Below are 26,293 nucleotides of genomic sequence, written 5' to 3' on the forward strand. Positions count from 1 at the left end.
AGATATTAAAAAATCTATTTAGCTTTCTAGCAGTTTCAGCCTTTTAATTTATAGTTATTTTTGTCTTAAAATGCAAGTAAATTATTAAATCAAATTATAAAAGTAGTGCAAAAAAGTAGTGCAGGTAAAAATATGGGTGAAATAATGTATCATCATAACACAGTGTAACATAATTAGATATAAAATATTTAAATATCTTACATTTATCTAAAATATATAAAATAATAAGTCATATTATGTGTCATGATCACCAGTGATCCAGGCTTGTAGATCACTGGTAATCATGCACCATCACCCGGACTACTTCTTTCCTTTTCTTCTTTTAAATTCTGTCACCTTATGAACTACAAATCCTGTCATGCACCTCACCACACCTGTTTCCAGAACTCCCGATGATTACACGCACATAGCTGGTAGCTGATCTAAGACTGATTACATGGACTATTTATACACCTCAAATTCCCAAACACTTTGCTGAGTCTTGTTGGTTAATCCCTGTACCATTATGAAGCATTTCCTATGTCTAGTCTAGTCTGTGTTCCTTGACCCTTACCTACTTTCCCTATTTTTGTTGTTTGCTGCCTTTATTGACCTTATTGCTTGTCACTATGCTTCGAGATTTCCCTGTATGTATCTGTTTGCTCCTGTGACCTTGCCTGTCTGACATTTCTAAATAAAGCTGCACTTATATTTACTCCGTTGTCACCCGACTTCCTGGTTACACTAAGTTAACAAAAAAGTTTGCCTGTTTTAAAATTACAAATGACTAACAGCTATAAACAGCTTAAATAATATTAAAAAAATATAAAGATTTATTGGCCTCAAACCAAATGACACTTTGAAAAAAATCCTATAAATTTGGAGGGATAAAAAGGATAAAAAGTTGGGAGGAAGTTAGATCGGGGTGGGGTTGGGGGGTGCAGGGTAGGTCTCATGCTGGCCCTATGTTTTGTTTAGCTTGTTTTCTTTAGTGTTTGCTGGTGATTGGTGGATGAAGGTGTCCCACCTGAGGCTCATTATGTGGGTCCCATAAAGACTGCAGCATTTTGGCATGAAAGAGTTGTTGGTCCAGAGAATTTGGCTAGTTGGACTTGCTGCTGTGATGTTTTGATTTCAGTTTGTTAGTTTGTTGTTGATAAATTACTTTTCCGTGTTGTCTCTTGCATGTTGCAATTTTTAACAACAGAAAATAAACTACAGTTAAAAAAAGTTAAAAAGCAAGTGAGATGTGAGTGAAATGATCATGTTGCAGTCCAGTATGACTGTATATGATGTCAAATGTGTAAATGTTTTAGTTCACCTTGCTGGCGCGCAGGATCTGGAACATGAGAGGGAGGCCGTGTGTGATGAGCTCCTCTGTATATTCCTCCTCTTCAATGGAGCTGAACTCCTTCAGCAGACCCTGGATCAGCGGCCGCCGGTGCTGAAGGAAACAGGTTCGCAGAGACTCCAGCCATGTGTGCAGCGTCCAGGGCACCCCTGACACACACACACACACACACACACACACACACACACATGAAATTGACAATCATTTTATTACTAAATGTTGTTATGCAGTCAACTGTGTGCAGTCAGCCTTTTACAACACTTAATAAAAAATAAATAAATAAATAAAAACAAATATATATATTTATATAGTAAAATATTCTATATTTATATATATAAATATCTAATATTTATAAATATTCTCATTTAGCGATAAAGAATAATAACTTATTATTATTATCATCATAAAAAAGATAATGATCTATTTTTGGTTTTACTTCTGAAGATAAAGTAAAAAAAATAACACATATTTGAAATGTAAATATTTTGTAACGTAATAAAAGTATTCAACGGTAAGTCATTAATTAAATAAACATCTTTAATTTTGCATGCTACTAGATTTGTAAACTAAAATTGATAAAGACAAAAGTAAAAAAAAAAAGAAATTCTAGTTTCCAGATGCAAGTCTTAAAGATGGAATCTTTAAGATCCCATTCTAGTGTTTGCATAATTAGCATAATTATGCAGTCTACTTTAATGTTTTAAATAGCTTCTGTGAAAGTAAATGTCAAAATATGAGTGAAATGTTAAAGCGTCTGTCAGCATACCACATATATTTAGCTAAAATGCAGCAAAATACTAAATTTGACCAGTTCTTATCCTAGATTTTATCATATCATAAATGATTAAAAGTCTTTTGCTGAGTAATGAGTAGACCCCAGTGGTTTGAAGGAGTGTGACAAAGTGTAAAGATTTAAGATGAATAATTACTGAGTATTTGGAGCCTACAGTGTGATCGTTAAATAAAGTTTTTTATTATGTAATTACAAAACATGCCTGAGAACTTTTTTCTTTAAATAATAGCACAAAACGTATGATAGTAATTATTTTTAATTAACCGTAAACATTCTACTGTACATAAACTTGAATTCAGTTGATGCCTGAAAAGCAAATTCGTCTCGAGTCTTTCCTTCAATGTATGTTCATGCAAATTTCAACAAGCCACTTATTATACCAAGCAATAATTTAAACCAACATTACATAACTGTGGATCCTACAGCAGGAACTGACCTAGACTTCTGATGTCCAGGGTGATGTCGACGTATCCATGTTCGGAGCTGTGATACATGGCCTCCCTCAGCGCTTTGAGTTTGGCTTTCCCCGTGCGGGTCGCCTCCATCTTTAGGGAATTCCTCTCCTCCAGGTCAGATCCCTCCGCCAGAATCTCCTGCAGAGACAAAACGTCCGCCTTCCCCTTTTCCGACTGCGACAGAAGCTTGCAGAACACGTTCCTGCAGCACGAGGATGAGATTTTGCAGGTTTTATTAATAAATCACGAGCTGCTGCGAGTGTGTATTTGACTAATGCATCTTGTGTGTGTGTGTTACCTGTGTCCATGCGCAGCGGCCAGGCTGTAAGAGTTCATGTCTCCGTGTGGTGCGGTAGAGATGCCGTTGCGGTACATGGTCCCGATCATGGGGTCTGCTCCTCTCTCCAAAAGCAGACTGACCAGCTCAAAGTTCCCTACAGCACACAAACTGCTGAGTCCTCTCTTGTGGCCTCTTGCTGGCATATAACTGAGTAATTGGAGACGGAAGTGGCACTGTTGTCCAGTCTGCAGCGTGAGCTTTCTTACCTGCGGCCGAAGCCAACTGCAAAGGCGTCTCAGTGTAGTTCTCCATGCCGTCCTGCAGAGAGCCCTCCACGTTAGCGCCAGCGTCCAGAAGCAGCTGAGATGAAGCCAAAAAAGAGAGAACTTGAGCTGCAGTGTGTAAAGATGATGAAAGCTATTTGTGCAAACGCCTGCTCACACCAAGGATGATGACTATAACAATAAGAGAAGTCTAAGATGAATATTCTAAGGTAAGATAAACACACAGCATTGCAGTTCCCGATCACTATGGTGAGTTCACTCACTTTCCTTTAGATTAGTCGCTGACAGTGGTGTAAAGTAACAAATTACAAATACTCAAATGACTGTAATTCAGTAGTTTTTCTCAGGAATTGTACTTTACGAAATAGTTTAAAAAATGTGTACTTTTACTTTTCCCCGCATACATTTTTTGTGCTATATTAGTCCTTTTAGTCCACTGCTTTCCTTCAAACTGCAGTCTTTATTTTTTATTTTTTGTCTATGGGGAGAAGAATCCTGGGAGTAGCAGTCCTGTGATTCATGTCCAATCAAATCGCACAGAAGGTAAATCGTCTCATAATGAACTACCTCAAGACATGGACGATTTATAATTGCAGCAAACTGTTTGGAAGCATTAAAAGTATATCAGAAGATTTCCAAAATCTCTACACGCATTGACCCAGAGATTGTTTACTGTAGATGCATATCACTGATGAGAAGATGACGGATGTTTACAGTATGATGGCTGAAATAGCCTTAAACACCCAACAGGCACAAGACGTCAACATGATGTCAGATTGACGTTGCACCCCATTGTCATCGGGACATTGCATTTTGTTTGGAATTGGAAATCAGGTTGATGTAAGAACCCAACGTCAGACTAACGTCAATGTACATTGCCAAACTAAATTCAACCAAATATCAACGTCTAATGATGTAACAGCTTGATGTTGTGTGGATGTTACGTCTATGTCGTCTATCAGTTGTGGATTTGGGTTGCCATGCGTGACAAATAAATGTCAGTATTTGACGTTAATATAACGTTGGTTAAAGATGTTGGCTCGACGTTGGATTTTGGCCACTTTCTAACACAACCTAAAATCAACCAAATATCAACGTCATTTCACGTTGTTATTGGACATCAAAAAAACGTTGACTCACATTGAATTTTGGTCACCTGAACCTAACTCTAACCACAACCTAAATCTAACCTAATATTAACATCTTATGACATTGTTTGCCTACTGGGCAATAACTAAATGCACTACAGCGCTGTCGCCTTACAGCAAGAAGGTCGCTGGTTCGGGCCTCGGCTGGGTCAGTTGGCATTACTGTGTGGAGTTTACATGTTCTCCCCGTGTTCATGTGGGTCTCCTCCAGGTGCTCCGGTTTTCCCCACAAGTCCAAAGCCATGCGCTATAGGTGAATTGGGTAGGCTAATATGGCTGTATTGTATGTGTGTGATTGAGTGTGTATGGGTGTTTCCCTGTGATGGGTTGCAGCTGGAAGGTCATCCGCTGCGAAAAAAAATATGCTGGATAAGTTGGTGTGGCGACCCCAGAATAATAAAAGGACTAAGCCGAAAAGAAAATGAATGAATGAACAACAGAATGTTACGTTTACACACATCCACAAATTACATGTAAATGCATCAGCTTTTTACAGCGTAATACTCACTACTCACGAGTACTTTTGAAAAGTCTACATTTTACTCATACTTTGAGTAATATTTACAACAGATACATTTACTCTACTTGCACTACATATAGTATTTAGGCAAGTGATGATACTTTTACTGAAGTATGATTTTTCAGTACTCTTTCCACCACTGGTCACTGATTTATTAAGGCATAGGCATATCCTTACTCCAGCATATGTTTTATGAAGCAGATGCCGCAAAACAGCATTGAGAGTACACTAACTTGTAAACCCCCAATGCTGGAAATCACCCATAGACTTTTGCATTCACACACACTCATTTACTACGGCTAATTTAGTTGATGCAATTAACCTATAACACATATATTTGGACTGTGTGGGAAACCAGATCACCGGAGGAAACCCACGCGAACACAGGGAGAACATGCAAACTTCAGGACTTGAACCAGTGAGCTTCTTTCTGCGAGGCTCAGTGCTAACCACTGAGCCAACTATGGTGAGTTACTTGTTATTTCACAGCCTAGAATAGTCAAAATTCGCAATAACAAGCTTTGGATGAGAGAACAAAACAGCTTAAAGACAAAAACATGACAATTTTTTTGAAATACTAAATCCGTATGTCTTTAGGAGTGGTAATCCATTAGTTTAGATGTTGTGTAATGTTTTACCACCAGGGGCGTGCATTATTTTCTAATAATTAAACAAACAGATATCATCCTTGGCATGAGCAAGACATAACACAAAGTGTTCGCTCAACCTATAGACAACGAGAGTGAAATAAGCAAACACAATGAAGTATAATGGTTTCACATGTCAATGATATTATGAGCAAGCACCAAAAACCCAATTCATGCAGACAAGGTTTTCAGGAGAAAACTGATGCAAATGCTACAGGCGTTTTATTGTGACTGTAAATCTGCTGAAAGCTCGGGTAGAGAGTGTCACTACCTGCACCACAGGGATGTGCTGGTGAAGTACGGCAAAGGTGAGCGGTGTGGCCTGCCTGGTCTCTGGGAAGACTGAGGGGAACTTTTGCACTGTGTTTGGCACCTATAGGGGAGGTACAGGGGACAGAGCAGGGCACAGATGAGAGAGACGGAGACCTTTAAAAACTGTCTTGGGAACAGCACAGAGATGCTGCGCTCAGCTAAAAATATGGAGACTGGAAAGGAGATTTGACCTGTTTGCCTCTTTATAGAAGCTGCATATACAGTTGAAGTCAGAATTATTAGCCCCTCCCATATATTTCTTCCCCAATTTCTGTTTAACAGAGACACATTTCCAACCATTATAGTTTTAATAACTCATTTCTAAAAAATTATTGCTTTTATCTTTGTCATGATGACAGTACATAATATTTGACAAGATATGTTTTAAGATACTACAATTCAACATAAAGTGACATTTAAAGGCTTTACTAGTTTAATTAGTCAAGTTAGGTTGCTAAGGCTAATCCTTTTGTAACAGTAGTTTGTTCTTAGACAATCGAATATATATATACTGCTTAAGGGGGCTAATAATATTGAGCTTAAACTGCTTTTATTTTAGCCGAAATAAAACTTTCTCCAAAAGAAAAAATACTACAGGAAATGATGTGAAAAACTCTGTGCTCTGTTAAACATCACTTAATAAATACTTTAAAAAGAAAAAAAAAAATCACAGGAATGCTAATAACTCTGACTTCAACTGTATGCTGTACACTAAAAATTAAAAGACATTGAAATTTAAACATCAGTTTATCTGGATTTATATGGAATGGATTTGAGTAAAATGTTAATATTTCTTAAGAATTATATTTTAGAAAATTGGTCAGAATAATAAAACATTGAAAATAAAGATTTTCCACCAAATATAAATTTCCTAACACGTCTGAAGTTGTTAATGTCTAAAAACAAATCTAAACATGTCTGAAATATTTTTTCATGAGAGTGATTTTTTGAAGAACTGTGTGACGCTTAAGACTTAAGAGTAATGTTGCTGCTGATAAAATTATTAAGTAAAAATTAAAAAATAAATGAAGCTTTTAAAAACATTTGATAGCTAACTGTATATAGGTCTGCACAATATAATGTTTCAGCATCGACATTGCAATACGCAAATGCACATCGCAGCATCTGCAATGTTGAACCAGTTTAAAAATTGACCAGTAGTCACATTTGAAAACACTGATGTTTTGTGTAGTTATTGTAACCTTTAACCAAAAAGCCACTAAACCATTAATTATTCATGTGTGTTTTTATCAAACTTTCAAACTTTAAGAAAGATTAATTGTATTTTTGGAATATATAAATATACAGTTGAAGTCATTAGCCCCCCTGAATTATTAGCCCCGCTCTTTATTTTTTTGCCCAGTTTCTGTTTAATAGAAAGAACATTTCTAGACATTATAGCTTTAATAACTATTTCTAATAACTGATTTATTTTATCTTTGCCATGATGACAGTAAATAATGTTTTACGAGATATTTTACAAGACACTTCTATACAGCTTAAAATGACATTTTAAGGCGTAACTAGGTTAATTAGGTTAACTAGGCCGGTTGGGGTAATTAGACAAGTTATTGTGTAACTATAATTTTTCTTGCTCTGTTAAACATCACTTTGGAGATATTTTTCAAAATTCAAAGGGGGGCTAATAATTCTGACGGTATCATTCTTAATATTGCTAGACTTCCAGAAAATCATAAAGCGCTGTAAATTTTAGTTTTACAGTATCTTGCTTTCCTGCTATCAGAACACATAGATATTCTAAAATTCATTAACACTATTGTTTAATTATTCATTTTATTACAAGAACAAAACAAATGAAAGTTTCTGTTCAACATAAGACTAAATCATGCTGTTAAAATCATTTGCTAATTAGTGGTTGACTTAATAAGACCACAAAAAATGTCTTTTATTGCCATTTCTACTTCTAAACTTTTCAAATCGAAGGTTAAATTCGAAACAGAAATACATGATGCCTTATCTTCTAGCTTACATACATTGTGACAGAGAGTGAAAATAGAGTAATACTGCTTCTAAAGGTGTTTGCGAGTGCCAAAACAGCACCCGATTCATAGCAAATGTCAGTGAGCATCACATTTTTATGACACACGTCGCAAAACAACATTATTTCCCTGAAACTCTTGACTCACATCATCTCTGAGACATGTTTTATCAAGCTAGAAATAGCGACAAACAGTGAGCGTGTATTAGTGAGAAATCTGTCTGCGCTAGATTCTAGGGCTGGGTTTTTGGCAGAGCAGAACCTAGTGACAGTGACTTCCAACAAAACTCTACCAAGATAAATCCCTCATGGGCAAGCAAGCGCAGTCTGAGTTTTCTCCTGTCGTACCACAACACAGGAAACACAAACACTACACATGAGACTCCATGGCGGGCAGGATGGGTGTACAGAATGTGTATGTAAGAACATGGCAGAGATGTTGGCACAAACCTCACTGTTGATGTCAGCTCCTGCGTCTAGCAGCATCTGAACCATGGCTTCATCACCGCGAACACATGCGTACATTAGAGGGGTCATGCCCTGTGAAACACAAACAAGACCAATCACAAACACAGCTGCAAGCAGCATGTACGGGCCAAGCACTACATAGGCAGAGCCAGTATTAAAGAAAGGATCAGACAATAATAAGTAATTAATTACTTTTAATTATTTAATAATAAGTAATTAATTAACAATAATAAGTAATTAAAGACATTTTAAGATGATTTTAGTCTTAAAGGTGACATAAAATACATAAAAATTACTTGCATAACCAGTCACAGAAATAGCTTCGTCCCATCATCAATTGTTGCTCTTAGTAAGTTGTAGTATTTTATATATAATAAATACTTGATTATATATTTATTTACTTATTTATTTACTTATTAAAATTTTTCAGAGTCTTTCTGTAGGATGTTTGTGTTCATGTGAGACGCAAAAAAATAAAAAATAAAACCTACCTACGGGTACTAATAAAATTTAACTGGACTGAACTAGTATCTTGATTTAATGGTGTGTCACTTTTTGACCAGTGACATTATTGTTAGGTGAAAATGACATAAGGTTTGTTGTCAATATGTGAAAGCTTTGCAGTGATGCAGCCTCAGATGCTGTTTGACATCCTGCCATCCAATTTTCCCTCAAAGCTGTAGGCGTATGGGACTGTGCATCTCTGAAGCTTATTGTTATAGTCAACACAAAAGAAATAAAACTTCTATGCATTTACACACCAGGTGGATAATAAAACTGGCAGTGTATTCATAAATCCATACAACAGACATTTTATCATGATGTGTATATAAACTGAAGGAAAGAAAATAACGAGAAATGAGATGAAAGGGGGAGGAGCTACTTAATGTGTTTGGAGTTCAGTAAATGTGTCTGATGGCTGCCATAGAAAGAAAATGTTGTGTGCCAAATGTCTCTGTAGGATTGCTTTTTTTAGCCAAATATCATTAGAATGTTGACCATAAGGTGGTGCTGCTCTGAAACTAGGAATGGGTAATACCATTTATTAGATTTTTTTTGGAGTATACCAATACTTTTTGTTACAATTTTAAAAATATTATACCAATATTGGTTATTTCTTAAATGATTATATCATTTTTTATAAACTGTCAAGGCTCACTCAAAAAACGTACCTCTACATAAGTTTCTGGAAAGCCCAAAATACGTCTCAGGAGCTACTTGTTTTGCAATTTTTGTTTTTGCAAATCCACAAAAGGCCACTGTGTACACTTTTTCAGATCTTAAATTTCTCTCGCGAGTGCCATTCTCGCCTGCTGTTCTCGTGTATATCCACCAGAGGCCGCTGTCGACAGACTGTATACTCACTGACTGACTGAATAACCGATTGTCTGACCCAACCTGCTCCTTTCCCAAACGCAACTAATAGTGTTTTCAAAAGCACCGATTGACCCTCCCACCCACTTTCCAAACCGACAGTTTTCAAAAGCAAAAGCACTCACCAAATTTTTACCCTGTTTTCCGAATTTACCACATTCTGACTCTGTTACTTACTTGTTTATTTTATTTTTTGGCTTCTGTTTTTGTCTAACCAGCTTTCTGGTATCGTTCTTCACCAGACTCAAACCCCGTCACTGTGGTCAACACCTATCTGCGTCTCAAGTCTGTCGATGTTCATGACGAGCTAACTAGACAAACTGCTAACAGCGGGAAAGCCATCTATACGGAGGTAAGTGGTCAGCTGGTAAGCACGAAAAAGGAACAGCATCATATCACCCTGCAGCATTCGTTTTAAAGACAAAATTTAGCCATATGTACTTCTGGCTACATAATTTATGATCTTCAGAAATATATAGGGGTATGTTTTTTGAATGAGCCTATGTTGCAAAATGTGACATGATTTTTTAAACTGGCTGGAAAAAAGATATCTCAAATCATGAAAAACTTACTGGATTATATTTTGAATTACATTTTGTGACTAACATTTAGGCCCAATTTTAATTCTACCCCTTAGCCCTTCCCCTTACCCCTCGTTTTGCGCGTTGACGTGAAGGGGTAGGGGTGTCCCAATTTAGCTTGAAGGCGTAGGGCTAAGGGGAAGGGCTATACCACTTCAAACTGATTTTTCAAGACCACACTCAAAACCAAGGGCTATGAAAATTTCCCAGAATACACCAGTTACAAAAACGTTAAATTAAAAACCACTAAATTCCGCTCTCTATAATCCCTAATAATAACTCCTGTATAGCAGTCTCACAACATCCTGACACTCAATGACACTCGAATATCCTGTCAGAAAAGTTTAGTGGCTGAGACTGACCTTTTTACACTGTCTAGTATAATATTAGTATTGTTTTCCTGTGTTTACATGAATATGGAATCTTATTTTCATATTATTTCGCTATGATAACATGATATTGTTGTCTTCAGTGATTTCCTGAAGATTAACACCCAAAAGTAACACAACTAGAATAACTACAGCAGTCGCAATCGTCTGATCTCATATGAAGCGAGAGATCGAGATGACATATGATGACGTGTGCAGGTGCTGTAGTGCTATCCCATTTCTTTGGGGTAAATTTTGAAGCCCTTCCACTTCACACTCTGTTTCAAGGGCCAAGGGCAGGGGAAAGGGGTACAAAATAGAATTGGGATTGGGCCATAAGACCTACTAGTTGCATTTATCAACAGTGTTTTCTGTTAAGTTATTTAAGTTTAATATCTCCTAACTGCTAGGGGACACTGTGCTGTGTACTGTAAAGGTAGCCTGATATATATGTAGATATGCATCATAAAGATTTCTTGCCCTTATTTGAGACAGAAACTCTAAAAATGCAGTGGGTAATGTTGAGACTGTCCTCTATCTGCGTGGGAAATTTGAAAACTTTTTACCATATGGTTCTACGGGCTGACATAGACATCAAGCGTGAAGGAAGGAAAAGGAGGAGAATGAGAGTAACCGAGAGAATAAACCTCCACATTATACAGCAATTTTATTCAAAAACATTTCTTTGTTTTTTAAGGACAAATCTGAAAGAGTATTTTTGATCTAATAGAAACCAATCTCCTAGCTGGAAAACCTTAATGTTACTCCAATCAAGAGATGGAAAATCAGATAACAAGTGGATTAGCTAAGAAACAAAGGTAATTTCGAGCGTTTCCAATCCCTGAGGTCAATAACGGAGCAAAGTAATCAGTAATGGAAAGAGCACTGGTGTGTTTCCTAAAAGCTGGCTCTGATTAATACAGTCAACCGTTAAACGCTGCGAATCGTAAGGGAAACCTGCTGTGCAAATCTGTTTGGGTCCTTCTGGGCTTCCATTAAGGAAAAATTCAGCAATGTGTGCAAACATTTACAGTCTGCTATCTATGTTTAGTTCATATCATATATTTAATGTGGCATATAGTTTATTTTTGCACCTGGAGTTGCACCTGCAGTTAAAATAGTCTGCTAAGGCATAGGTACAATGCTTCTTGGGTATAAACCTTCAACCTTTAGGATAGAAGACCAGGCCAAAACCATTACAACATGCAATAATTAACACAAAGTATTTCCAACTCCTAGGAAACACTTTGTATTGTTTTTAATGGGTGATATAGTAAACTGTTGTTTTTCTAACCTGTTCACTCATGCTGTTAATTCCTCCAGGTCCCAGTAAGTTAATGGCTTGGTTGACCAGGTCAGTCCGGCCGCAGTTGAGCATTCGGAAACCCAGATCCTGCAGGAACTTGGCCTCGGTGGAAGCAGCATCAAGCTTACGTGACACGCAGAAACAGTCGTCCGTCCTTTGGAAAAAAAACAAAATCAAACATTGTAGTCCTCTACAGTTATGTGCACTTTAGTTTCTTTAATCAGAGATTATGATGGGCTGAATTTAGCGGGAAAAAAGCTGGGGTGCGAAAAGAACGATGTAGTGACAAGTGCTTTCCAATAACGTAGTTGCTTTGTCGCAGATTCCGCTTTTAAATAATGAATCACCTATAGCAGGGCTATTCAATTGGTGGCCAACGAATCAAACACAGCCCACGAGGCAATTTGTTCCTGCCCTCCAAATAGTGTAAACCAAGACATCAAAAATAAATTTAGTTCAGTAGAAAAACAGCAGCTATAGTTATGAAGTGACATGAGTCTGTTCAATACAGCATGAGCTGCAGAGGCTGTGCAGAGCGTGAGTCACCATAAGTGAGTGGCGAGGCCAGTCGAAAACATTTAGATGTGTTTGTAGAAAAAACCTTTTGTACTATCCATTGATATTGTCAATACGGATGCAACGATTAGCCGATTTCGCAATTAACTGTGCTTTAATTCGTCACAGTTAGTTATTGTAAAGGCTTCTATAAGCCGCATTTATGTAGCACGGAACAAAATGGAACTGCTGCAATTAAACAAAATCATGCAAAGTTGCCAACTGTGCGCCAGTTTAAAGTTATGTACACCGAGGCTAATACACATGCAGACCGGATTAACTATAGCAGCGGCCGTTCCTATATCACGTCTATTCCACTTGCAAGTTTGTTATTTCTAATGTAAGAATATATGACAATATGTGAGCACAAGCTAAGCACCGCGATTGCATCTTTCCAGGCACACGCAGTAGAAAACATCTCACGGTGAGTGCTGTGCGTGCCTTTCAGTGCAATGTAAACACAAGATTAGACAAATTATTATTAAAATGATTATGGATGCATAAACGCAGATGGCAACAACAGTTAATCTAAACAGCTACTTATCTAATATAAAGCTAGAATTTACGTGATAACCATGAAACCATGATTATTCTTCAGACTATATAATCATACAACCAAAATCTATAATTGTTGCATCCCTAATTGTTATGCAGTTCAAAAAAAGCCTAGAAAAAGCCTACTTCAGCAATGCACTGCTTCTGTTAATGTAGAAAAAGCCAACATGGGTGTCTTAAGGAAAATTACAGCATACAGGCTATTATATGCACTTGTGTTATCACTCATATAGCAAGTCATATCTCTCCTGCACTTTGTTTGGGATGCTTTTCATGAACCGGCCCCATGACAAACTCATTGAATAGCCCTGACCTGTAGCTTTCGTCATGAGCCATACTGTAGCTGCGGTCAAAATGGCATAAATGTTTTTAGAGTGCACTTTAAAGGGAACGCAATTGTCAATATGAAGGTCTCTAAAACTGTAAAAAATACTTTAAAAGCAAACAACACATAAGAGACATGACGTTAATGATTGAAAGTTGAAATCTTTCTAAATTAATAGAGAATAGGGGGGATAACTGGAAATAGAACACAATCAGGAACTATGTTTCTAGCAGCTCTAGAGGTGTAGTTGCAAGCACACAAGTTTGCGATGCAGTTTGGAAATGTTCGTTGGAATGAGGGATTTGGGAAACGCAATATCAACTAATGCCGAGTGTTTTTACACTGCATGACTATCTGGGCTAGCATTTCGTCTGTGCTTTGTTTACACTGCAAGATGTATCAGTGACAGGAGAGTTCACACTGCATGACTTTAATATAGGCAGAATCGCTGACAACTTTGTCGAAACTTCGTTTCACAACCAAACACTTGTGAGAAGACATGGAAACAACACGAAGTCACGTAATATATATATATATCTTGTTATTAAGTACATAATGAGAAAGAAGCCTTCAGTGGGCTAGAAAATTTACTTATTTTGGTCACCTGGCTTTGAAGAGAGCAATTTCTCTTAAACTTTTTTTATTTTTCGACCCAGATGTGCGTATTGCTCAGATGACACGTCAAACAGATAGTGATCCTGCCAAATTTGAAATTTCCAGTCGTTTTTCCTCAATTTCTTTGGTCCAAATAAACCGAAAAGGAGCACTTTTACCTTCTCCCCCAACCTTCCGCTGGCCTGCAGGTACCCACAGTAGTGAATGCTGCTCTCTCATTGGCTGTTACTTTCAGTCAGAAAACATTTCACACAGCCCCAGATATTTAGCACGCCAAATATCTCACGGATGTAGGCTGTGAATAAATCACGATTTATCTGTGATTCTCTCATATCGCATCTTTGATAGTTTACACATGAAGGAGCACCAATGAACTCGGCATAACTGTTTTTAATGATGAAACTTGTGACTTTAGTTGGTTAATGATGGTTTTCAGAAAAGCACCCCTGATTAGCTCCAGCATTACCACCTACATTTATTACATATCAGGTTGACTTTGTTTTTGTCAGGTGTCTACAAAAGTTGAACTGAAGTTTAGATGTTCTGTTTGAAGTCATGGTTATGGTGATCTGTGTTTGCTTTAGTTGGGTTTTTTGCTTTTACATATTACTTTTTAAACTTTTTTATAACTCAAGTGTTGATGTCATTTGTGACAACATAAAAGAAGAGAAAAACTAGAAGCTAGAAAGTGTTTTTTGCAACTACAGTATAGATTACTACCATGAAATACTCTAAGATCCACTTAATGACATAAATATATACATAAATATGTCATGGACAAAACAGTAATATTAATAATAAAATCAAACTATATGTACATTTACATTATTCAGACATTAGACATCAACAATCAACATATGAATGGCGACAAATAAAACAATACTGGAATGAAAAACAACAAAAGCAAAAACAAAACAAAGAAAACAGCAAGACACTTCAGCTGTATAAGTATTCATGCCACAGTGCATGCTGGAAGTTTTGAATCAGCATGCATTGCAACAGAAAATATTTGTGTGTCACCATTGTTGAGATACATATGTTGATAATTGATTTCAAAGTGTCTAAATGAAGTAGCTCAAATGTTTATTTCCAATTATTAATGACTAATTATCAGAATGCTGCTTGATATCAAATTGAAGCAGAGACCTACTATAGTAAACAACACATCATCGCACATTAAAAAAATAAACAGTGGAGGATTTCAGTAAACAAGTCTACAAAGTTATTAACACATCACCAGCAGACCAGATCTTCCCTTGGCTTAACAATTAATAGTAAGAATTCAAGGATTAAGAGCCCAACTAAAGCAAACACTAAACATAATAACGATGACAGAAAAAAACTAAACTAATGCTAAGAAGTCAAAGATCAAGAGGACAACTAATGCAAACACAGACCACCATCCAGAATAATTGACTTTACATGAAACCTTTTCACTAACGCTTTTGGTGCACACCCAGGTTTGCTTGATGTCAGGTTGAGTTGGGTTAGTTTGGATAAAACAAAAAATAGAGTTTTCTTTTTTAAAACAGAAAAAAGAGTTTATTTGGAGCTAAACTCTGCAGAACACCGGCCCTCCAGGACAGAGTTTGAACACCTCTGCTTTAAGACAAACAACTTTGGACTGTTGGAAGAGAAATGGCAGCCAGTTGCCATTATAAAGCTTGAGGGAGCCAGGAGATTTTTTTAATAACTATATTTTCAGGGTTTTCAGAATTTTTGCTAAATGTTGGCACTGTAAACCCTAGGCCTGTTTGAACTTACCGGAGATTTGTGGAATCCTCACTGAACTGACCCCTTACGGCATCCCCTGCAGATGGTGGGTCTATAGGTGGATGGGTCCATATCTATCCTTTGGGCAGTGCTGAACCAAGAACCCAGATCAACTAATAAATTTTTTTTAACGACATTTTAACCTGTCCTGTAAAATTAGGAGGTCCTGGGGAAGACACAGGACACCCTTGAAGGACTAACGCTGCGTCCGAAACTGCATACTTCCATACTATATAGTATGCTGAAATCAGTATGCGAGCCGAGTAGTATGTCCGAATTCATAGAATTCTAAAATCAGTATGCGAGAAGCACTGGATGACTTACTCCTTCCGGCGAGATTCTAGAGTGCGTATCCCATGCATGCTGAGCTATCCCATGATGCCCCGCGAGCGAATTCATGAATGGCAGTAAAGCGATGCAGGTAGGTCACGTGACCATGACAAAATGGCGGATGTAGTACATCCGAATTCCATTCATAGTTTTCACATTCATACTGTATAGATTGTACTTTTCTAACGGCCTAGTAGTACATTTAAATTCAAATGCAGTACCTACTGAGTAGTAGGCGGTTTCGGACGCAGCCTATGTCTCTCTGCTTGCCTGCATGGGATAAGAGCTGGAGGAAGTGTCCATGGAGAGAAAAATATGAGGTTACCTGCTAAGACTGCTACCACTGTGACCTCTGTGTTGGCACTTTAAAAATTAAACTACATTTTTAAAGTACAAAGTTCAAACTTGAGGCACTCAAGCAGCACTCAAGCTGTCATTACCTAGCTACATCTGCCACTGTGATGATGCAAACGCACCACTGTTCAGAATCAAAAACCACTGTGTGGACACAATCCAGCGAGGGCAGGGGAGGTGGTCAGTAAAACCCGGGTAATGTGAAAGCACCCAAAATATCAACATCTAAATTTCTGTCAATCCCTAACTAAATGATTCTAGTAGACAACTGACACAAAGTCAAATCTGTTTCCTATAAGTGAAGTAAAATCTAAGTGAACTTGATTTAATTGAGGTTAAACAGTTGCTGATGTCAATGTTGATCTATTTTTCATTATGGAAATGTTCTATGATGAAAAATCAATGTTAGGTATCTGCCATCATAAAACATGATTCTTGCATCACTACGCTCAGGCAAACAACAATAAAAACTCAGTTCTGGTCCAACAAACGCTGGACTACACTTGTTTTTGCTGTTCAGACTGTTATGAGCCATTTTCATTTCACTCACGATGGGCAGCAGTGTCTGGTGGCTGGATGGTAATTTAATGGCATTGCTCTTACTTGAGCTGGCGGGGTTCACAGTCCACCCCGGGCAGCAGGAGTCTGGCCGCCTGCCGAACATCATCGCTATCCACTGAAAAGCTGCGGCGGTGCTCCGCGTGTGCCAAAGCCACTCTGATCCACTCCATCAGAGGAGGCAGCACCAGAAACGGCCTGCAGGGGGAGACAACAGGTGATTACTGTGCTATAAAAACATTGTAAGTAGCACTTTGTATTTGCACACGTTATTTTATTTTTGATTCAAATGTTCAATTGGGTTGGATTTTAGACATTTTTTTGCACTAAATATTTTAAAAATAATTTTAATGTAATTTTACATCAGTTTGTTATTCTAGTTAGTGATTAATTTATTACGTTTGCACATAAATCTCAAAGACAGAAAAGCTATTTAAGCTCAGCTTTAATATTAGATCAAATTTAATATCAGCTTAATTATCTGAAAAATCTTCGATATACACATATTTACATTTTTATTAACATATTTATAACAAACATATACTTATTGTATTGTCAGCTTTCACTTTTGTTTAAGTTTTAATAATTGTATTTGTTTATTCATTCATAAGTACTTTTAATGTGTTTATTTAAATTTCAATATTAAGCTTCATTTACATAATTTAATGAACTGTTTAAAAAAATGTTAATTTTAAGATACATTAAATTACATTTTATTTACATTACATTTTACATCAGCATTAATATTAAATATCAGAATATCAGATTACAGACTACAATTACCTGAAAAATCTTTGATATACACATATTTACATTTTTATTTACATATATAAGCACATGCATATTTACTGTAGTTTTAAATGTATATTTTCAGCTTTTATTTTTAGTTTAATTTTTAATAATTGTATTTTGTTTTTCATTCATAAGTACTTTTAATTTGTTTTATTTCCATTTGAACATTAAGCATCATTAACATAATTTAATGAATTTTATAAATAATTTCATATTTAAGATACATATTTACATTTTATTTGAGTTTTTTTTTTTTTTAATAAGCAAATATGTTTGGATGGTTTGAATTTTACTTTACAATAGACCCTTTTCATAAGATGCATTTAAAGCCATCAAATCCTTGAAAGTTTTTAATATTTGGATTTAAAAAAACTATGTATATTTATATGTATTCACTTATGTATTATACCACTTTTGTATTAAATTGCAAAATAAAAATTACCGCTTGTACCAGATGTTTCTAAGGCAGTGTCTATGGGGAGGAAAGTAAATTTGATGTCATTTTCTCCTCTGTCTGTTGTTAGCAGTCTCACACTTTTTTCTTTTTCTGAAAGTCTTTATAACATCATCGTGGAGTTTTTATTTCAGCAAATGAGATTGTTAAAATATTTGTTGTACTCTCCCATTCACTGTGCTCTAATTTTACCCAACTATGATGACTTCCGCTACTGAGAAACCCGGAAATTTGAGTCCAAAACAAATTGGTCTTTACTTAAACCTCAATAAAACAAAAGTTAGATTTAATCTCACACAAATTAATTCATATCAGCTATTTTTTCCTTTTCACAATGTTAGCTTTATTTATTTTATCAACCATTAAGCAACACACTGTAGCCTGACAGTATTTAGTTAAGAATTTATCATAGAAATCAACCAATAGATGCTTACATACTTTTAAACATTTTCCTCTTTCTTTTTAAAATATGCTAACATAATTTCCCATTAGATATAAGAAGCTCTTCATCTGCTCATACATTAATGATCAGACGAAGACTGTATTCATCATAACATGCCATCATTTCATAGCCTTGCCTTTGCCTTGCAGTCTGTTGTGCTGTATTTCACATTTATACATGTCTGCATTTCATCACATTACACTGTCGAGCTGAATAAACTTCTGCTTGGCTTTAAGGGATAGTTTACTCAAAATGAAAATGTACTCCCCATTTACTCACTCTCAGGTCATTTCAATCCTTTATGAGCTTTTTGTTTTTGCTTAATACAAAAGAAAAATGTTTGAAGAATGTTGGAAACTGGCTATACCAACATTTCCAACATTCTTCAAAATATCATCACTGTTGGTTAGAGAAACTCATAAAGGTTTAGAATAAGTGAAGGTTAATTGAATCACTTAAATTTCTTTAAATTGCATTGGTTTTAGGTGTTAGTATCAACATGCTAATCGTCAAGTTATCTGTAAGCTAGCATACGTCAAAAGAGATTTACAAGTCATAATTAGGACTTCATGATATTGTAAAAATCTGACATTGCAATATTTAGCATTTCTGCAATATACACTCACTGGCTACTTTATTAGGTACACCTTACAAGTACTGGGTTGGACCCCTTTTGCCTTTACTGCAGCATTAGCATTGACCTAATGATTTGCAAATATAAGAAAATAAAAAGTGGCTGACACAGTGCTGATCTGAAATCCTCCATGTTTATCAGTCGTAAAGATGAGAGAGAAAAAAAAAAACTGGATGCTGAAATGCAATGTATTGAGGTTTAAATGCATACACATACAAATTCAGCAAAAAAGCAACTATGAGATTCAAAATGAAGTCTGTCAACTTTCTGATGAATGTCACAGTGCATTATACAGGGTAGGGGATAAATGATTCAAATAGCGTGAGTATGCTTTCTACTGGGCTGAATAAATTCTGGCTTCAGTTAATGGCACAAGCTCACATAGCTGCATTTATGAGGAGTTCCCATAGATAATAATATTATATATTATATTATATATTATTATATATTATCCTAAAGATGATAATATAATATAATATAATATAATATAATATAATATAATATAATATAATATAATATAATATAATATAATATAATTTACTAGAACATTACGTTAAGATCCTTTGACACAATCTACACTGTAAAAGCGCTATATAAATAAACATGAATTGAATTAAATAATAATTTCTATACTATATAAAACTGTTTTATTTTATTTTATTATTTATCTTAATTTAATTTTTATTTTATATTTAATTTCATTTTAATTAAATTATTCATTTTCTTTTTGGCTTAGTGCCTTTATTTTATTTTATTTTACTTTATTATTTTATTTAATTATTTTACTTTATTTTATTTTATTATTTATTTTATTTTATATTTTATAATATTATCTTTTATTTTATTATTTATTTTATTTTCATTTATTCATTCATTTTCTTTTCAGCTTAGTCTTTTTTATTTATCGTATTTTATATTTTATTTTCAATGTTATTTTATTTTATTTTATTATTTTATTCGATTTTTAAAAATATTTAATTATTTAAATTTATTTTATTTTATTATTATATTGTATTATTTATTTTAATAGTTATTTTATTTTCATTTATTAATTTATTTTCTTTTCAGCTTAGTCTTTATTTTATTTTATTATTTATCTCATTTTATATATATATATATATATATATATATATATATATATATATATATATATATATATATATATATATATATATATATATATATATATATATTATTTTATTTTAGAAATTAAAATAAAATAAAATAAAATAAAATGTTATTTTATTTTATTTTATTTTATTTATTTTTTATCTCCACCCGGAAACCCAAGCCTCACAAAAAAACAATCTGTATTTTTACATTTCCATTATACAATATTCAGTGTGATTTGAGTTTGGGCTGCATCATATATCCTTTCAGTATCAATATCGCAAAGTGTGCATCCGCAATAGTCACATAGCATAGATACGCAATGTTAAGTTGGGATTATATTTGAGCAAGAGTCACAGTTCAGAACAGGAGATATGAGATTTGTGGAATTATTGCAGAGTTTAACCACAATGCAGTGAAATTGTATCATGCATGTTTTTAAGGCACAAGTATTCATTTTTAAGTATTCAAGCACAAGACATTTTACCAACTGGAAGTTTAATAAAGAATAATTGTATTGAGTTATTTATGCATCAAAAACTTTGCAACGTAAATTCAACATTTACAAAACCTAACCCAATAACTAAGCTACCCTAAAAACTATTAATAAAGAACAAATAAGAATTTTATTGAAGCAAAAGTTATTAATGGTTGACCGATAGCAGGACGTGAGCCTTAAAATAAAGTCTGACTATAAATCATTTCCAAGTAGTGCTATTCATTCATTCATTCATTTCCTTTTCTGGAGTCGCCACAGCGGAATGAACTGCCAACTTATCCAGCATCTGTTTTATGCAGCGGATGCCCTTCCAGTTAAACCCAACACTGGGACACACCCATACACTCTTGCATTCACACACATACACTATGGCCAATTTAGCTTATTCAATTCACCTATAGCGCATGTCTTTGGACTGTGGGGGAAACTGAAGCACTCGGAAGAAACCAGCAGAGGCGATTGAGCTACCCACTGTGCCATCAATCATTTAGTAAAATTGTATCCATGTAGATGCATTATATCACAATATATTTGACAGAAAAATTGAATATCGCAATGTCAGATTTTTCCAATATAGTGCAGCCTAATTTGAGTCATCGAAGGATCCAAAAGTTGTCCCCATAAGATTAAAATTGACTGGTATTGCTGTATTTGTGGGAAGATTTGGTCCACATAACAGAAATACAAGATGCGCACACACATGCACAGTCAGCTCTAGCCCAGAGACATGACAGCACAGAGTGGATCATATGTATCCACAGTCAACAGACCACAAAACGTATGAAATCCCATTAGAATTGGCTATTTTTTAAAAGAGGAGGAGCTTCTCAATATATCCCACTTTCTCTTCATGATTCAGTTGACATTACATCACACATTGAACAAAGCAGTGCATTCTAAAGCACGTCAGTAAAATATTTAACATACATACCTGAAGCATCACTCAGAAAAAAAAAAACCCTAACAGAAACGCTTGTAAGCGCCCTCACCTCTCGTTCTGCAGGGTGACTTTGGAGGGCTCCACGTTGGGGTTCTCCCACTCCATCTGAGGGCAGTGCATGAAGTAGCAGAGCGTGTACAAGGCCTCGGGCTCCCAGTGGACCAAGCTGCTCTTCTGGGGCAACGGCGTCCCGTTACTGTGGTTCTTGATGCTCAGAGGCTGGAGGTAATGCATGGCTCTGGACACTAAATCACCTGTCAGGGCACAAGAGACCTTTGGTTTGCTGAGAATGATGTAAATGGCGAAGGACAGTACTGTCGTCACATTGATGTTACGGCATAAAAAATTAGCCGCTCCGTCAATCTCGGTCTGCCAGTCAGCTGTTTGTAGGCCCTCAGTGGCATGTTTGTCAGTAATGAAATTTCGCAGGCCGAACATCAGACGGGATATTATCCAAAGCGGTTGTGTAATAATGACACAAGCATACCTGACAGGAACAATTTTGGATTACTCTGTATGACAAAACTGACATTCAAAGCGGTTAAATTTAACAAAAGAAAAACCATAAAACTAAATAAGTAAATAGTAAAATTCTTTATTTGTTGAACATTTTAGCCAAGGAGACATTTGTCAAATTAATTTATTTTAAAGCATAATTTTCATAATATAATACCATTTATAAATAAATCAACTAATAAAAATGAGAAAAACTATAAATATACAGTTGAAGTCATAATTATTAACCCCCCTTGAAAATTATTTCCTTTTTTAAACATTTCCCAAAGTATGTTTAACAGAGCAAAGAAATGTTCACAGTATGTCTGAAAATATTTTATCTTCAAGGGAAAGTCTTATTTGTTTTATTTGAGCTAGAATAAAGCTGTTATTAAATTTTTTAAATTCATTTAAGGTAAAAAATTATTAGCCCCTTTAAGCAATTTTTTTTTTTTTTACAGAAACTACAGAACAAACTGTTGTTATACAATAACTTGCCTAATTACCCTAACCTGCCTAGTTAACCTAATTAACCTAGTTTAGCCTTTAAATGTCACTTTAACCTATACAGAAGTGTCTAGAAATAATAAAATATTATTTACTGGTGACACAGTGGCGCAATAGGTAGTGCTGTCACCTCACAGCAAGAAGGTCACTGGTTCGAGCCTCGGCTGGGTCAGTTGGCATTTCTGTGTGGAGTTTGCATGTTCTCCCCGCGTTCGCCAAACAAAAGAGTCATTAAAACTATTGTGTTAAGAAATGTGCTGAAATTTTTTTTTCTTCATTACACAGAAATTGGGGAAAAATAAACAGGGGGGCTAATAATTCTGACTTCAACTGTATTATATTTATACGTACAACAGTTCTGTCTGTTTCTTGAATCTGATTGGTTGATAGCAGTGCAATATTCTACAAATAACAGCACTTGTCTAATCTCTTCACCATTCACCCTTGTGTATTACTCTGCCACATACAGCAACAAGCAGAGGACAATTTACAGTTTGACAAATATTGCTGCTGTTGGAAAACATAATGTACTTTGAGGCTTTTTTAGTTGATAATGTAGTTGTTTAAATTGCAACTGCAGTGCATTTATTTATTTAAAAATAGTTTGTTGTACTTTGTTGTAGTGCTGTATTTATACCATAGTAATTGTAGTGTATTGAGTGTGAGATTTTGATATCATTTTAGATATTACGCAAGAGAATCATTCAAATACTAGTTCTAAAGTGACGTTAGTGAAGTAGCAATGGCTTTGACTGAATGGCAGAGGAAAGTAGTTCCACTTACAAAAGAATTTTTAGACTTTTCGTGTTTGATTTTTATGCCGTAGAACTGTTGTAAAAACGCAATATCAATATCAATATCAATATCTTGGCCTGCAGACTTGTGCCAATGCTCGCCTCAGTGAGCATTCAGTCCCATCTGTGCTGGTATACAATTAAATTATTCTAACATGGCTATTTGGCTATGTTTATAAGCTAAAAACACATGCATTAACACAATATATTCACTGTAATATACAGTAACTTTATAAACCACAGCACAAACACATATGTTCTATCATTGTGCACTGCACACGTCCACATGAGATGCTTTGTATAGAGCAGATGATCTGATGGACGATGTTGAGCACCAAATCTGAATAACGTCACCTCTTTCAAACAAGGTCAAACAAAACTCTGCATTCATTACACAGCACATTAATCACTCTCTCACACACTCTAATGACTATTTCCTTTCATATGTGAAACTTTCAGGTCATCCACGGCCTCATTTAGTCCATGAGACCTCATTCTTCTGAATGCGCTGAACTGAACTGAACTGTGTTCAGCACAGTCAATAATACACACTTCATCTATTGCTCTGCAGAGTACAGTAAATAACTGCAGTATTCGCACGTGTTTCATTTCACATCTCTGTTACTCCAGATGAATTAACAAGGCCGTCTGAGTGAGATGAGCATTCGCTTAGAGAAAGCAACGACTTGTTTAACTTTTGTGCTTCTGATTTCCTCTGCCAAGGCTAGCTTTAAACTGAAACTTTCATTAATTTCTCAGTCTTGTGCTGTTTCAAACCGATATGACTTTACTTTGTGACAAACAAAAGACAAAGTGAACAGAAAAAATTATGTCATTATGAATTAGGATGTTGCTAGCATGAATTAACACATTTCTAGCATGTTTCTACCATGACAAAGATTAATATGAATTAGCATGTTGCAAGCATGAATCAACACATTTCAAGCATTTTTCATCTTAAAAAAGATTGTGTTAATATGAATTAGCATGTTACTAGCAAGAATTAATACATTTCTAGCACGTTTTTTTATCATGACAAAGATTAAGTTATTATGATATAGCATGTTGCTATCATGAAATAACACATTTCTAGCATGTTTCTATCACGGTAAAGATTATGGTAATATGAATTAGCATGTTGCTAGCATAAATTAACACATTTCTAGCATTTTTTATCTTAAAAAAAGATTGTGTTAATATGAATTAGCATGTTACTAGCAAGAATTAATACATTTCTAGCATGTATTTTATCATGACAAAGATTAAGTTAATATGAATTAGCATGTTGCTAAGCATGAAATAACACATTTCTAGCATGTTTCTATCACGGTAAAGATTATGGTAATATGAATTAGCATGTTGCTAGCATAAATTAACACATTTCTAGCATGTTTCTACAATGACAAAGATAGTTAATATGAATTAGCATGTTGCTAGCATAAGTTAACACATTTCTAGCATGTTTCTAAAATGACAGATAGTTAATATGAATTAGCATGTTGCAAGCATGAATTAAAACATTTCTAGCATTTTTTATCTTAAAAAAGATTGTGTTAATATGAATTAGCATGTTACTAGCAAGAATTAATACATTTCTAGCATGTATTTTATCATGACAAAGATTAAGTTAATATGAATTAGCATGTTGCTAAGCATGAAATAACACATTTCTAGCATGTTTCTATCACGGTAAAGATTATGGTAATATGAATTAGCATGTTACTAGCATGACTTAACCCATTTCTAGCACTTTTTTATCATGACAAAGATTAAGATATTATGAATTAGCATGTTGCTAGCATGAATTAACACATTTCTAGCATGTTTCTATCATGATAAAGATTATGCTAATATGAAGCATGTTGTTAGCATTATTTAACACACTTCTAGCTTGTTTCTATCATGGTAAAGATTATGTTAATATGAATTAGCATGTTGCTAGCATGAATTAACACATTTCTAGCATGTTCTATCATGACAAAGATTATGTTGATATGAATTTGAATGTTAGTAGCATGAATTAAAACAAGCATGTTTATATCATGACAAAGATTATTTTAATATGAATTAGCATGTTGCTAGCAAGAATTAGCCCACTTCTAGCATGTTTCTACCACAGCATAATGTTAACATTAATTAGCATGTTGATAGCTTACATTAACACTTATTGCCCATTTTTGTCATGGTTAGGATAACATAAATTGTTAAAATGTATTAGAATGTTGCTAGCATGTTTTTATCATGGTTATGATGATGTTAACATTAAATGTTGCAAGCATAAATACATTTGTAACATGTTTTGTAATATCACGACTATGATAATGTTGAATTAGCATCAAGCATTATTTGGCTAACACTTTTCTAGCATGTATCATGTTAAAGATTGTTAATATGAATTAGCATGTTGCTAGCATGAATTAGTACATTTCTAGCATTTTTGAAGCATTGTTAAGATAATGTTAGCATAAATTAGCCTGACGCTATTTTACATTAACACATTTCTAGTATGTTTCTACCATAGTTAGGATAATGTTAACATTAATTAACATGTTGCTAGCTTGCATTAATATTTTTATTGGACATTTTTATCATGGTTAGGATGATGTTAACATTAGCATGTAGCTAGTATGTTTCAATCATGGTTAGGATAATGTTAACACAAATTAAAATGTTGCTAGCATAAATGAGTGCATTTA

The 26,293-nt window shown here is 34.9% G+C and overlaps 1 protein-coding gene across 2 annotated transcripts in view; it reads right to left on the minus strand.

Moving 5' to 3' along the window:
- Positions 1–26,293, minus strand: part of btbd11b (BTB (POZ) domain containing 11b) — a 148,311-nt gene that overhangs the window by 13,760 nt on the left and 108,258 nt on the right. The window contains exons 3-11 of one of the 2 annotated variants that reach the window (NM_001424048.1): positions 21,851–22,055; positions 16,976–17,128; positions 11,854–12,019; positions 8,219–8,308; positions 5,729–5,830; positions 3,125–3,218; positions 2,877–3,012; positions 2,560–2,780; positions 1,301–1,479 (exon numbers count right to left, since the gene is read on the minus strand). In NM_001424048.1, the coding sequence (NP_001410977.1) occupies positions 1,301–1,479; positions 2,560–2,780; positions 2,877–3,012; positions 3,125–3,218; positions 5,729–5,830; positions 8,219–8,308; positions 11,854–12,019; positions 16,976–17,128; positions 21,851–22,055 (1,346 nt within the window). The remainder of the gene's footprint in view (positions 1–1,300; positions 1,480–2,559; positions 2,781–2,876; positions 3,013–3,124; positions 3,219–5,728; positions 5,831–8,218; positions 8,309–11,853; positions 12,020–16,975; positions 17,129–21,850; positions 22,056–26,293) is intronic. The other variant, XM_021467774.3, reaches the window with a different exon arrangement.

Source organism: Danio rerio, chromosome 18 (assembly GCF_049306965.1).
Source record: "Danio rerio strain Tuebingen ecotype United States chromosome 18, GRCz12tu, whole genome shotgun sequence".
In the NCBI taxonomy this organism is placed as follows: domain Eukaryota; kingdom Metazoa; phylum Chordata; class Actinopteri; order Cypriniformes; family Danionidae; genus Danio; species Danio rerio.